The following is a 14435-nucleotide window of genomic DNA, read 5'->3' as shown; positions in this document are numbered from 1 at the left end:
AGTTTTCATGTATCTGTGTTTTAAATATGGGCCTGCATAATACTATAATTAATTTAGAAAATGTTTGTACCATGGTTCAAAACAATATTTCACCGCATAATCCCTGAATGTTTTGTCTGGTCTTGGTGGATGGGGGTGGGGGGGGGGGGCATCGGGGGGGAGCACCACAAAGCATTTATGCCTAGGGCACCAAAATAGCTAGCGCCGGCCCTGTGTTAATGTAACATAGCTATTAAGAGTTATTCAGATAACTATAGCACAAAGCGCATGCTAATAAGTTTACCAAACCATCAGTGTCACTCCAAAACACCAAAATAACATGTGAAATGATATAATAACGTGTTAATAATTTCACACATAAGTCGCTCCAGAGTATAAGTAGCACTCCCAGCCAAACTATGAAAAAAATGCGACTTATAGTCCGAAAAATATGGTAATACTAAAATAGGTCTTCAGTAACATCAATGACTGTGCGCAACCCTTTTTTTTATAACACAAATGGTGCAGCAACTCATGGAGGCATGCAATATAACAGTACTTATAGTCATATTCTGTATTCTAATCCTCCGCAAAGAAGAACTTTAAGAATCTCAACTCGTATCTCAAAGCACCACTGTATTATTTATCGCTATTATCTATCTAATCTATTATCTCTATTATCTTGGGCGTTATTGGTGGCACCATTGAGTCTGTGCTCTTACTCCGTTTTCAGCATGTTGATGAGTCTGGTGTTTTTGGTGAAGAGCTGCAGTGTGAGGCGATGCAAGGTGAGGTACACACAGCTCACAGCTCCACACAGGAACCTGTTTCTAGCAAACGCACACACATGCACGCGCACACCCACGCAGTTCCCCACACAGGAGAGTATCCAACAGCCACATACTTAGTCATTAGAAGCCATGATGAAGCTAACTGAAAGGACAACACAACATCTCAGTTTCCACATGGCCTAATGTGAATATGAATCAGTCAGATATCAAGGGGGAATGGAAATACAATATGATATGAAGAGTATTCTCACCCCAGCAGAGCAAAGAGCAGAACCTCCAGCGGAAGGAAGTGTAAAGCCGTAGGGAAATTGGTTTTAAACAACACCGGAAGAGTCTCTGGAGGAACAGAACAAATGAAATCTTCCCTCATTTGCATTTTACATTCACCATTCTCTTATTGAAACCTAAAATCGAAGGTTTTCCTTAAAGACAGACTGTAAATTGCATCAAAGGTCAAGTGTATGTGAGTGTGGGGGCTGTTTGCCTATTAGGAATGATGAATTAAAACTGGCAAGGTTTTACATTCTCAGTCTTGAGAAATAGGAAATAATTTTTATGGTGGTTCAACACTTCCTCTGGACATAGTTTTCCAAAAGCTTATGGAATCTCCTCATATTGATTTATGTCCCTTAAGCTGGAAGAGTATTAGAAAGGTTCTTTCACTGATGTGGAGCGATAAGACTCAGCTTGTTGTTCCTGGCTGTGAAAAGTGTCTTGAGGAAATCTTGCAAAAACAGACCAACTGGGCAAACAGCATGCAAGAAGATTGCAGAGTATACCTGCAAATAATGCCTGCAAATTTCAGTTCAATGAATGAATTCCAATCACAGAAATGAATAAGCATATATTTCCTTTTCCTTGCTTTTAAACGGAAAGACTGTCATATTTGCCATACAATACTTTACCTTTATCTCCATGCCACACTGACAGCAAGCGGAAGGTCAATGCGCCCCAGGCCGCTGAGAAGAAGGACGGGAAATAGTTCTGCATGGCGTAGTGAGAGGACATCACCTCCATGCTGAAAAACACGCCTACAGGGACGGAAGAAGAAACAACAACTACAAAAAACACTAGCAAGCCTTATTAGATTTGCTTGGATAGCCCAGTCATTAGCTTAGTGTTAACATTTTGGCTAACAACAGTAACAACAGTGAATTCTTATTTGATAGTACATGGGTTACTTGAGAGTAAGCGAAGGTAAGCCTGTTGATTTTTAAGAGCTTTGAATGTGTGTAGTAATGCGGGTAACTGGAGGGGCGGTTCCTGGCATGGACAGGTTTGGCAGTCGCCCAGGGCACCAAGTTGCTAGGGGCGCGCCTGTGATATGTCCCTTGGTAGCTGTCATACCATTTGTTTCACCAATGCTAGACACATTAAATCAGTGCTGGCTGCAATTGGTATTTGAAGACATTCAGTGCTTAATCTGAAAATCATAAGGTGCCGGTACGCACAGTACATATGGTATTCCAAGGATGACACGTAAAAATTAGTCTTAAATTCAAAATGCAAATGCCCACTTGCCATGCTGAGGGACTTAACAAGCCTAAATTTCAGATAACATCCATGGTAAATTTTGGTAACAAATAATTTACAGTTATTTAGGCTAATGACTTCATTGGTCATAACAAGACAAGTGAAAAATAAGGTTTTACATAAAATATACTTGTGATTTATGGGAAAAAAAAAAACAGTGGGTGCAGTATTTAAATCCAACAAAACAAGACGACACCTTTGCACTAAGCTGGTCTTACAAGTGGACAATTTGGAGTGTTCAATCAGCCTACCTTGCATGTTTTTGTGGGAGGAAACCGGAGTATCTGGAGAAAACCCATGGGGAGAACAAGAAAACGCCACACAGGATGGCTGGATCCCAGGATTGAACCCCTAATCTCAGAACTGTGAGGCGGCTGTGCTAACTCCATAAGATTCCACCCAGTTATACAGTATATACGTATACCGTGCACTGCTCAAAAAAATAAAGGGAACACTAACGTAACACATTGTACCTAGATATAAATGAATGAAATATTTTTACTAAATACTTTGTTCGTTCCATAGTTGAATGTGCTCACAACAAAATCACACAAAAATTATCAATGAAAATCAAATGTATCAACCCATGGAGGTATGGATTTAGAGTTATAATCAAAATGAAAGTGGAAAAACACACTACAGGCTGATTCAACCTTCATGTAAGCAAGTCAAAATGAGCCACAGTAGTGTGTGTGGCCTCCAAGTGCCTGTATGACTTCCCTACAACGACTGGGCATGCTGCTAATGAGACGACGCAGAGTGTCCTAGGGAATCTCCTCCCAGATCTGGACCAGGGCATCACTGAGCTCCTGGACATTCTGAGGAGCAACCTTGCTCTGACAGATGGACCTAAACACAATGTCCCAGAGGTGTACTATTGGATTTAGGTCAGGCGAACGTGGGGGCCAGTCATGTTATCAATTCCTTCTTCCTTCTGGAACTGTTGCATACTACAGCCACATGAAGTTGGGCATTGTCGTGGACCAGGAGGAACCCAGGTCCCACTGCACAAGCGTAGCTTATGACAATGAGTCCAAGGATTTAATCCCGATACCTAATAGCAGTCAGGGTGCCATCATCTAACCTGTAGAGGTCTGTGTGTCCTTCCAGGGATATGCCTCCCCTGACCATCACTGACCTACATCCACACCGGTCATGCTGAATGATGTTGCAGGCAGCAAAATGTTCTCCATGGGATCTCCGGACCCTTTCACATCTGTCGCATGTGCTCAGGTTGTACCTGTTTTCGTCGGTGAAGAGCACAGAGCCAGTGGCATAGTTGCAAATTCTAGTGGTCTATGGCAAATGCCTCTTAAGCTCTACGTTGATTGGTAGGGAGCACAGGGCTCTCGACAGGATGTCAGGCCCTCAGACCATCTTCATGGAGCCCATTTCTGATTGTTTGGTCAGAAACATCACACACCAGTGGCCTGCTGGAGGTCATTTTGTAGGGCTCTGGCAGTGTTCATCCTATTCCTCCTTGAACAAAGGAGTGGATACCGATCCTGCTGAGGGTTTAAGGATCTTCTACGGCCCTACTAAGCTCTCCTTGAGTAACTACCTGTCTCCTGGAATCTCCTACAGGACGACAGGTTGGTCCTCAGACTGTCCATGAACTCAGTGATATACTGGTCCAGATCTGGGTAGAAATCCCTCAGAAGAACAACCGCTACCACATCAGGAGCATGCCCAGTCGTTGCATGGAGGTCATACATGCATGCAGAGGCCAAACACACGACTAAGCTTCATTTTGACTTGTTTACAGGAAATTATATCAAAGTTGGATCTGCTTGTCGTGTGTTTTTCCACTTTCATTTTAAGTATAAATTCAAATCCGGACCTCCATGGGTTGATAAATTTATTTTTCATGGATAATTTTTGTCTAACTGTGTTGTCAGCACGTTCAACTATGGAAAGAACAAAGTATTTAACAAAAAGATTTCATTTATTCACATCTACAGCGTGTTATGTTAGTGTTCCTTTTATTTTTTTGAGCAGTATATTTATATATATATATATGTACAGTATTTATATATATATATACAGTATGTGTGTGTGTGTCGAAGTGATCTGAGCTCAACAGAAATGTTGGGACATGCAGTTTGGCCAAAACAACGGTAATTTCTACAAATAGTCTTTGGGCTCTATGTGTAAAGGAAAACTGAGAATATGATAATATTAATGAGAGGATAGGAAGAACATGACAGTAAAAGAAGCAAAATACAGGAGTAATTTATTCTTTGCTCACCACTTATGGGTGCTCCAAAGCAGCTGGCGACACCGGCTGCCGCAGCCACAACCAATATGTCTCCATCTGCTATCTTCCAAACAACAAAGGATGATTACACAATGAGCTGATTTATATAAAATTCTATTAATCTGCACAATGTGTGTGGCATGCCTCCCCTGGGGGACACCAAAGAATTCATAGGAAGGAATTGCAGCTCGAGAAAAAAAAAAACCCAAAGAAACTCAAATTTGCACTTGAAATGTATGCAGGCACTCCAGAAACTTTAGTGTTTGTACACAAACAATTTAGAGATGCATTTGACTTTTATGTTTATACATTATTTTTCATAACCTTGGATGCCATTTTACCAAGTTGGCACCACAGTTTGTGTTGATAGTGGCCAGAATGTCATTCTTTTAAAACCAATCTATTTCATCCTTTTCGGACTCTTCTGCAGAATCTCGAATTGTCATTACTATGTAGCTGACTGGAGCAAAATTGCATAGTCTTCGCTCTTACTGCCATCAGTGGAGGCGTGTCACAATGTGGAAGCTCATGGGCAATGCGCATTACGCAGACGCGACTACGATCTTCTTGAAAGTGGCACCAAGCTCCACTATTTAACAATGAAAAAAGAAATATTCACTCTACACTCCAATGGCGTTCACTGGCGTTCTGTGTGTGTATTTTTGTCAGGAGGCAAGCAGTGGTATGAAAAAGTATCTGAACCTTTTGGAATTTCTCACATTTCTGGATAAAATCACCATCAAATGTGATCTGATCTTTGTCAAAATCACACAGATGAAAAAACTGTCTGCTTTAACTGAAGCCACCCAAACATTTATAGGTTTTCATACTTTAATGAGGATAGCATGCGAACAATGAGACAAGGGGGAAAAATAAGTAAGTGAACCATCAAATTTATTATTTTGTTGCAGCAGTGGCCTTCTCCGTGGAGTCTTCCCATGAACACTATTTTTGGCCATAGTTTTACATATACTATAGTTGATGTGTGTATGGAGATATTGGAGTGTGCCAGTGATTTCTGTAAGTCTTTAGCAGGCACTCTATGGTTCTTTTTTTACCTTTCTGAGTATTCTGCGCTGAACTCTTGGCGTCATCTTTGGTGGACGGCCACTCCTTGGGAGAGAAGCAACAGTGCCAAACTCTCTCCATGTGTAGAAAACTTCTCTGACTGTTGATTGATAAACATCCAGACTTTTAGAGATGGTTTTGTATTCTTTCCCAGCTTTATACAAATCAACAATCCTTGATCACATGTCTTCAGACGGCTCTTTTGACCGAGCCATGAGGCCCATCAGTCAATGCTTCTCATAAAGACAATTCTTACCAGGTGAGTGTTTTATAGTGGGCAGGGCAGCTTTAAACCAGTAATCAGTGATTTGGCACACGCATGACTTAAAATGTTTGGTGAAAATTGGTTTCAGTTGCTCTTTAAATCTCCTTAGGCAGAGGGTTCACTTACCTATTTTCCCCCTTCTATCATTGTTTGCATGCTATCCTCATTAAAATGAGAAAACCTATGAATGATTGGGTGGTTTTGGTTAAAGCAGATACTGTATTTTCATGTGTGTGATTTTGACAAAGATCAGATCACATTTGATGGTGATTTTATGCAGAAATGTGAGAAATTCCAAAAGGATCAGATACTTTTTCATACCACTGTAACAGTTCATATAGATTAAGTTGTGCTGAGAAAAAAATGCCATTATTAAAAACAACCAGATACTGTAATCTGTTACTCACACAATGTTACTCATTACTTGAGTATTCTTTTCGACAACTTTTTTTTATTTAACTCGTACAGTACTTGAGTAAATTTTTGGATGACTACTTTCACTTGAGTAAAAAATTTAGAAGTAACGTACGCTTACTTGACTAAAATTTTTGGCTAGTCTGCCCACCTCTGGGTATATGTTAAAACTAACCACAATGTGAATGCATGATTGCTTCAACTGAGAGTAAAAGGCTACATAATGCATACAAGTGAACGTATGAGTACATAACAAAAATAGGTATAGTGTATTTCAACAGGCTTATAACGTCCTTTAAAAATGAATGTTACTAGAAGTAGCATAATTTAGCAGGCTTATAAATTACTTTAAATAATATTCTACTATGATAAGCATTTTTAATAGGCTTAATAGTCAAAAGGCACTATAAAATTAATATACATTAAAAATATTACTTGAAGCAACAACAACAGCAACCACACTATAGTCAAAATGGTAGACCAACTCGACGGACATTTGACCTGTGATAAACCTTAGGGGGTGTGGTTGCGATGCGCATGCTCAGTAGCGCTATAAATATCAATTCGACAGGGAGACCAAATCGACAGAACACCTGCCAGTGAAAGTGCCTCTCAGCCAGGTAAATGGCGAGCAGCGAAAAGGGTGTGGGGAAAAATAAGTGACAAGACAGGAACTGGTCGTCTGACGTAAACATTGCACTAAACCACAGCAGTGGCACATGTATAGATTTAAATAATGCATTATTTATATTCCGCATTTACAGCTCAGCACTCCTGATAATAGTGGGCTTGAAAGATGAACGAAGAAGGTGAGTACGTTCAGAAATTTCTGAAGTGTGACATAGGACTTCAGACAATTTCAAATCCTGGCGTCTGCAGAAGGGTTTAACTTCCAAACGTGATTGCAATCAAATAATAATAATAATAATAAAAAAAAAAATTGGATAACAAACTTCAACCAAGGGCACACTTCCGTTTCAACCTATTTAATGCATGAAAAAGTTCAAAATATTGAAAACTGAGTAACGTGCTGTGAGAAAATTTTATTCATGCTTAAACACAACCATTATACACAGGGGTGAAAGTGGTTAGAATTTCTTGCCGGAACTCCCCGACTTGAACGTCGCCACTGAGCCAGAAATATTATTATTATTATAATTTTTTTGTGTGTGTGTGTGGGGGGGGGGGGGGGGGGGGGGGGAACTACTGAAATGGGACTACTGAAATGCAAAGAAAACTGTTTGGTCAGTTATTTGTATAACACATACAAAAACTGATTTTCATTCAAAATTTTTGCAAAATAAATGTTAACAAAAACAGCTATAACCCCAACCTCCATATCATAATTTTTATTTTCCCTCATTTCCTCACATACTAAATGCCAAATCTCAATTTTAACTACTGAAAAACATAGGATGTACGGTATATAAAAATTGAACATAATGTAAACATGCATTTTTTTTTCTTTTTTAATAATAAAGATATAAGCAACATACACTCAGAAAAATAAGTACAAATGACTTATATTATGCAGAGTGAAATGGAATATATTTTGAAGATCGCGCAAACATTGACTTTTTTAAATTATAAGGAAATGAATAAGTAGCCTAACATAAATGAACAAATATAAGTCCAAATAGCACATTAACAGTTAAAAAGTTCTGAACCTCCCCATCAGAGCAAATAAAGCTAAATATGATAAATAAGCCACCTTAACTCTTTCCTTGCTCTTAAAGATTTGATCCATTTTCTGTTGCATTGCCTGCATTTTTTTTTTTTTTTTGCTGTTTCAGAAAACATGCACATTTGAACCAATCAGCGCTAACTATCTGGTGATCACATATCAGTATGTCAGCCAACTGAACGGATAAATGAGTCCAGGCGTTTTGCTTTGCTGCGTGCATTCGCACATTGACGTGACTCGTCATCGTCAGACTCAGATAACTGCAGCAGCTGGGGAAACCTCCATGCCGTCCGTGGAACAAAAGAAATGATAAATATCGGAATAAAATAAATATGAAATATCGGTGATAACGGATTACGCTAAGCACGTTATTATGCTTGTTGTTAACACTTGTGTATGTAAATCTGATGTTGGTAGATTGTTTTCTTCTTGGAGATGAAATGCATGTGTGGCAGCTAAGCATTTTTTTTTTTTTTTTTTTTTTACATAGTGTTTTGACAGTTGCCGTCATATTTTCAGAATCAAAGCATCGTATACCGAAACAGCGTTCCGGCTCTGAATCTTATACCGGAACTGCGTTCCGGCCCTAAATCTTATACCGGAACTGCGTTCCTGACCGTTCCCACCCACTTTCACCACTGATTATATATTATATTTTGTATGCTTTGCTTTTGTATGCTTGCATGAGAACATTGTAGCATTAATCTGTTGAGTGTGCCTTCTCATGGCCTAGACTACTGCAGACTGTATTACCATATGTCCAAATATGGACTGTTATGTTCCTGTGTTTTTCAATATGCCCTGAATGAATACAAGGGAGGACTGTGGTTTGTTATCTTTGTTCTAGCCGGGACCGGTGTTCAAGGTCTCAGTTCAAAGATGTTTTTGTATGGAAAAATACCCAGGTTTGTGAGATGATGAGTTTCGTTTCTGAGTAAGTTGCGTTTCAGGGTCGGCTTGGGCACCGCCCTTTCAAACAGTATAAATGTCCAGCCTCTATTGTACTTCTTTGTACTTTCTGGGTGATCACAGCTCCTGGCTGGGTCGCATCATTTTGTACCTGAGAGCTCTTGTTTATAAAGCCTTCGAAGAAAAGCAATCCGTGGTTGGGGTTGTATTCATTTCTTTAGCTATCGAGGTAACACTTGTCTTGGAGTTCAAACCTGAGCTTCCCTGACAAGTGCCTCTTTGAAAAAAAAAATACAAAAATTGAATAGGGATTTTGAACAACTTCAGAGCAGTTGTATTATTAGTTCTTGTGACAAAGATTGTGCATCATTGTTGTTTTATTTTGTTTTAAATATTACACTTAATGTTTTTTATGGACATTACCTCCTTCTTGGCTTGAAGCAGCACGCACAGCTTTTTCAGGTAGCTTCCCATCATGGTGCAGAGATGCACAAATGGGCCCTGTTTTAAGAAATATACAGTCTTGACTGTTCAACAAAGGTAAATGTAAATTTGTGTGTGAAGGTATAGGTAGCCTCTCACCACTTTCCCTAGAAAAATTGTGCTCCCAGCTGCCAGTGTACAAATGAGACCCAGGAACTTGGTGAACATGTTAGTGAGAGACAAGTATTGTGGTAGTTGTATGCCAGTCAGCATGGTCCTCACCTCTGGTATACCAGAGCCTGAAGAAACAATCATAAAGTACCATTAGATAAATCAGAAAATGCCCACCTTAATTATCCAATCATCCTGACTCATCCACTAAAGAGCATATTGAATGTATTTCTGGTCCAATGGCGTAGATTTGCATAGGGACGGTAAGGACATAACACTACCAACTTTTTAAGATTAAGAAACTAAGGAAAAGAGATAACCCAAGAAAAACATCTAATGCAGTTTTAAAACAGACGTTTATTTCTTTATGGAAATTGTAATTATTTTCCTTTGGTATTATCTAACAAACGCATCAGATTTTTACTTCGCTTATCGCTGTCTGATCTTATTTACATTTTTTACATTTATTTGATTATATTAAACACCATATGTTGCTGATGGTGTAGTGGTGCATTTGCCTGACTTGATGCAGCAGTGTGGTATCGACTTCCACTTACAGTGGGGCAAATAAATATTTAGTCAAACACTAATTGTGGAAGTTCTTCCACTTAAAAATATTACAGAGGTTTGTAATTGTCAACATGGGTAAACCTCAACCATGAGAGACAGAATGTGAAAAAAACAACAACCAGAAAATCACATTGTTTGATTTTTAAAGAATTTATTTGCAAATCATGGTGGTAAATAAGTATTTGGTTAATACCAAAAGTTCATCTCAATACTTTGTTATGTATCCTTTGTTGGCAATAATGGAGGCCAAACGTTTTCTGTAACTCTTCACAAGCTTTTTACACACTGTTGCTGGTATTTTGGCCCATTCCTCCATGCAGATCTCCTCTAGAGCAGTGATGTTTTGGGGCTGTCGTTGGGCAACACGGACTTTCAACTCCCTCCACAGATTTTCTATGGGGTTGAGATTTGGAGACTGACTAGGCCACTCCAGGACCTTGAAATGCTTCTTATGAAGCCACTCCTTTGTTGCCCTGGCTGTGTGTTTGGGATCATTGTCATGCTGAAAGACCCAGCCACGTCTCATTTTCAATGCCCTTGCTGATGGAAGGAGATTTTCACTCAAAATCTCTCGATACATGGTCCCATTCATTCTTTCCTTTACACAGATCAGTCGTCCTGGTCCCTTTGCGGAATTACAGCCCCAAAGCATGATGTTTCCACCCCCAGCTTCACAGTGGGTATGGTGTTCTTCGGCTGCAATTCAGTATTCTTTTTCTTCCAAAAACGAGAACCTGTGTTTCTGTGTTGGTTTCATCTGACCGTAACATATAACCCTAACCCCAACCCTAACCCGATAACACATTCTCCCTGTCCTCTTCTGAATCATCCAAATGCTCTCTAGTGAGCCGCAGACGGACCTGGACGTGTACTTTCTTCAGCAGAGGGACACGTCTGGCAGTGCAGGATTTGAGTCCCTGGCGGCGCATTGTGTTACTGATATTAGCCTTTGTTACTGTGGTCCCAGGTCTCTGTAGGTCATTCACTATGTCCCCCCGTGTGATTCTGGGATTTTTGCTCAGCGTTCTTGTTATCATTTTGACGCCACGGGGTGAGATCTTGCATGGAGCCCCAGATCGAGGGAGATTATCAGTGGTCTTGTATGTCTTCCATTTTCTAATAATTGCTCCCACAGTTGATTTCTTTACACCAAGCGTTTTACCTATTGCAGATTCACCCTTACCAGCCTGGTGCAGGTCTACAATTTTGTCTCTGATGTCCTTTGACAGCTCTTTGGTCTTGGCCATAGTGGAGTTTGGAGTGTGACTGACTGAGATTGTGGACAGGTGTCTTTTATACCAACAATGAGTTAAAACAGGTGCCATTAATATAGGTAACGAGTGGAGCCTCGTTAGACATCGTTAGACCTCGTTAGAAGAAGTTAAACCTCTTTGACAGCCAGAAATCTTGCTTGTTTGTAGGTGACCAAATACTTATTTTCCACTCTAATTTGGAAATAAATTCTTTGAAAATCAAACAATGTGATTTTCTGTTTTTTTTTTTTTCCAATGTGATTTTCTGTTTTCTTTTTTCCACATTCTTTCTCTCATGGTTGAGGTTTACCCATGTTGACAATTACAGGCCTCTCTAATCTTTTCAAGTAGGAGAACTTGCACAATTGGTGGTTGACTAAATACTTATTTGCCCCACTGTAGTTGTGGGTGCGATTGTAAGTACACTGTAATCCAAATAGTATAACTAGCTTACAACTCAAAGCTCAAAATTAAGATCATCATAGTCAATTATCGTTATGTAGTTGACTGATATATAAACTTTGTCTCTCTTTTAACATTCATTTATGCTACTATTTGATAGGGCTTAATATTTTAAAGCAAAGTTGTATGGTACACAATAAAAAATGGGAATCATACGTACTTCATTAAAATATTGTCTTGTAATCTCTTACTCAACGATTAAATTTAGAGTTCTGTGAATGAATTAGGGTTTACAGATGTGTGCACTACGACTAAATGGTGACCAGTTTAAGGTGTAATCCGCATTTCACCCAAAGTCAGCTGGGATACGCTCCTGCTTCCTAAAACACTGTCAAGGATAAGTGGTGTTGAAAACGAATGGATCCTAAACATCAAGTGGGAACACCATGCAAAAAAAAAAAAAAAAAAAAAAAAAAGAAACAGGGGTGCATACTTTAAAATAGCGCTATATATTGTGTGTTTTTCATTTGTTTTAAACCTTAATTTTACTGTTTGAGTGATTCGCTCACAAAGACAATTTAAAATGCAATACATGTCAAGTGGCAAACAGACCTGTGGAGAAGGGGCAAATGTTATTGCAAAGTGAAGATGACATGGCACAGAGGCATGTTGGGTAAAGAGTCCAGCAGAAGAATTGCAGCAGATTGTTTCCTTCCAACAGGCTATAAAGCCACTGGTGAGCTACACATAGACAAAGGCATACATCATACATTCATACTTGATGCATATGTGCGTGTAAAATTATCTTATCTTGGTCTTTGACAGTTATTTAGTAGGATTTACAGTTGTGGTCAAAAGTTTACATCCACTTGTGAAGAACATAATGTCATGGCTCTCTTGAGTTTCCAGTTATTTCTACAACTCTGATTTTTCTCTGATAGAGTGATTGGAACAGATACTTATTTGTCACAAAAAGCATTCATGAAGTTTGGTTCTTTTATGACTTTATTATGGGTGAACAGAAAAAAGTGATCAAATCTGCTGGGTCAAAAATATACATACAGCAGCGCTAATATTTGGTAACATGTCCCTTGGCCATTTTCACTTCAATTAGGCGCGTTTGGTAGCCATCCACAAGCTTCTGGCAAGCTTCTGGTTGAATCTTTGACCACTCCTCTTGACAGAATTGGTGCAGTTCAGTTAAATTTGATGGCTTTCTGACATGGACTTGTTTCTTCAGCATTGTCCACAAGTTCTCAATGGGGTTTAAGTCAGGACTTTGGGAAGGCCATTCGAAAACCTTAATTCTAGCCTGATTTAGCCATTCCATTACCACTTTTGATGTGTGTTTGGGGTCATTGTCCTGTTGGAACACCCAACTGCGCCCAAGACCCAATCTTCGGGCTGATGACATTAGGTTATCTTGAAGAATTTGAAGGTAATCCTTCTTCTTCATTATCCCATTTACTCTCTGTAAAGCACCAGTTCCATTGGCAGCAAAACAGCCCCACAGCATAATACTACCACCACCGTGCTTGACGGTAGGCATGGTGTACTTGGGGTTACAGGCCTCACCTTTTCTCCTCCAAACATATTGCTGGGCATTGTGGCCAAACAGCTCGATTTTTGTTTCGTCTGACTACAGAACTTTCCTCCAGAAGGTCTTATCTTTGTCCATGTGATCAGCAGCAAACTTCAGTCGAGCCTTAAGGTGCCGCTTTTGGAGCAAGGGCTTCCTTCTTACACGGCAGCCTCTCAGTCCATGGAGATGCAAAACACGCTTGACTGTGGACACTGACACCTGTGTTCCATCAGCTTCTAATTCTTGGCAGATCTGCTTTTTGGTGATTCTCGGTTGAATCTTCACCCTCCTGACCAATTTTCTCTCAGCAGCAGGTGATAGCTTGCGTTTTCTTCCTGATCGTGGCAGTGACAAAACAGTGCCATGCATTTTATACTTACAAACAATTGTTTGCACTGTTGCTCTTGGGACCTGCAGCTGCTTTGAAATGGCTCCAAGTGACTTTCCTGACTTGTTCAAGTCAATGATTCGCTTTTTCAGATCCATGTATGTGTATTTTTGACCCATCAGATTTGATCACTTTTTCTGTTAACCCATAATAAAGTCATAAAAGAACCAAACTTCATGAATGTTTTTTGTGACAAAGAAGTATCTGTTCCAATCACTCTATCGGAGAAAAATCAGAGTTGTAGAAATATCTGGAAACTCAAGAGAGCCATGACATATGTAAACTTTTGACCACAACTGTATACTAAAAAAGCTCAGTACTGAGTTTGGTTATGCCCATACACTTGCAAGGACGCTCCTGACCCTTAAAAACAGTCTAGTGCAAACACAATACAGTGCTTTATTTGTACAGTACTAAACATAGCACGTCCAAGTCATCCCATATGCATTTTTATGTACCTGTCAGCAGTTTGCTCACACTGATGTCCATAAGAAAGCTGAGAACTGCACTGAAGATTCCAAGAGCACCGTAGGCATACCACTCCATCCCGCACACTCTCTCCAGAGAACATTTTATCTTTAAAAGACAACCTGCGAGAATAAAACGAGTAAAATATATGATTTTTTTTTTTTTAAATAAAATATGGCAAAGATTATTACTTAAAGTTGTGTCCTGCACATCAGCTTGCATATTTGTCCTTTTACTGCTTTAGTGACGGTCCTAGGTTAAATTACCAGCGCGGTGCA

At 39.5% G+C, this 14435-nt stretch overlaps 1 protein-coding gene across 1 annotated transcript in view; it reads right to left on the bottom strand.

The window, feature by feature from the left end:
- Positions 1-14435, bottom strand: part of clcnk (chloride channel K) — a 32921-nt gene that overhangs the window by 17586 nt on the left and 900 nt on the right. The window contains exons 2-9 of the mRNA XM_057856655.1: positions 14148-14279; positions 12332-12460; positions 9483-9622; positions 9324-9401; positions 4552-4624; positions 1676-1801; positions 1022-1106; positions 702-809 (exon numbers count right to left, since the gene is read on the bottom strand). Coding sequence (XP_057712638.1) covers positions 702-809; positions 1022-1106; positions 1676-1801; positions 4552-4624; positions 9324-9401; positions 9483-9622; positions 12332-12460; positions 14148-14279 — 871 coding nt within the window. The remainder of the gene's footprint in view (positions 1-701; positions 810-1021; positions 1107-1675; positions 1802-4551; positions 4625-9323; positions 9402-9482; positions 9623-12331; positions 12461-14147; positions 14280-14435) is intronic.

This window comes from Corythoichthys intestinalis, chromosome 2 (genome assembly GCF_030265065.1).
Source record: "Corythoichthys intestinalis isolate RoL2023-P3 chromosome 2, ASM3026506v1, whole genome shotgun sequence".
NCBI lineage: Eukaryota > Metazoa > Chordata > Actinopteri > Syngnathiformes > Syngnathidae > Corythoichthys > Corythoichthys intestinalis.
Note: the sequence above shows the minus strand (reverse complement) of the source record. Positions and strands in the feature narration are given on the sequence as shown.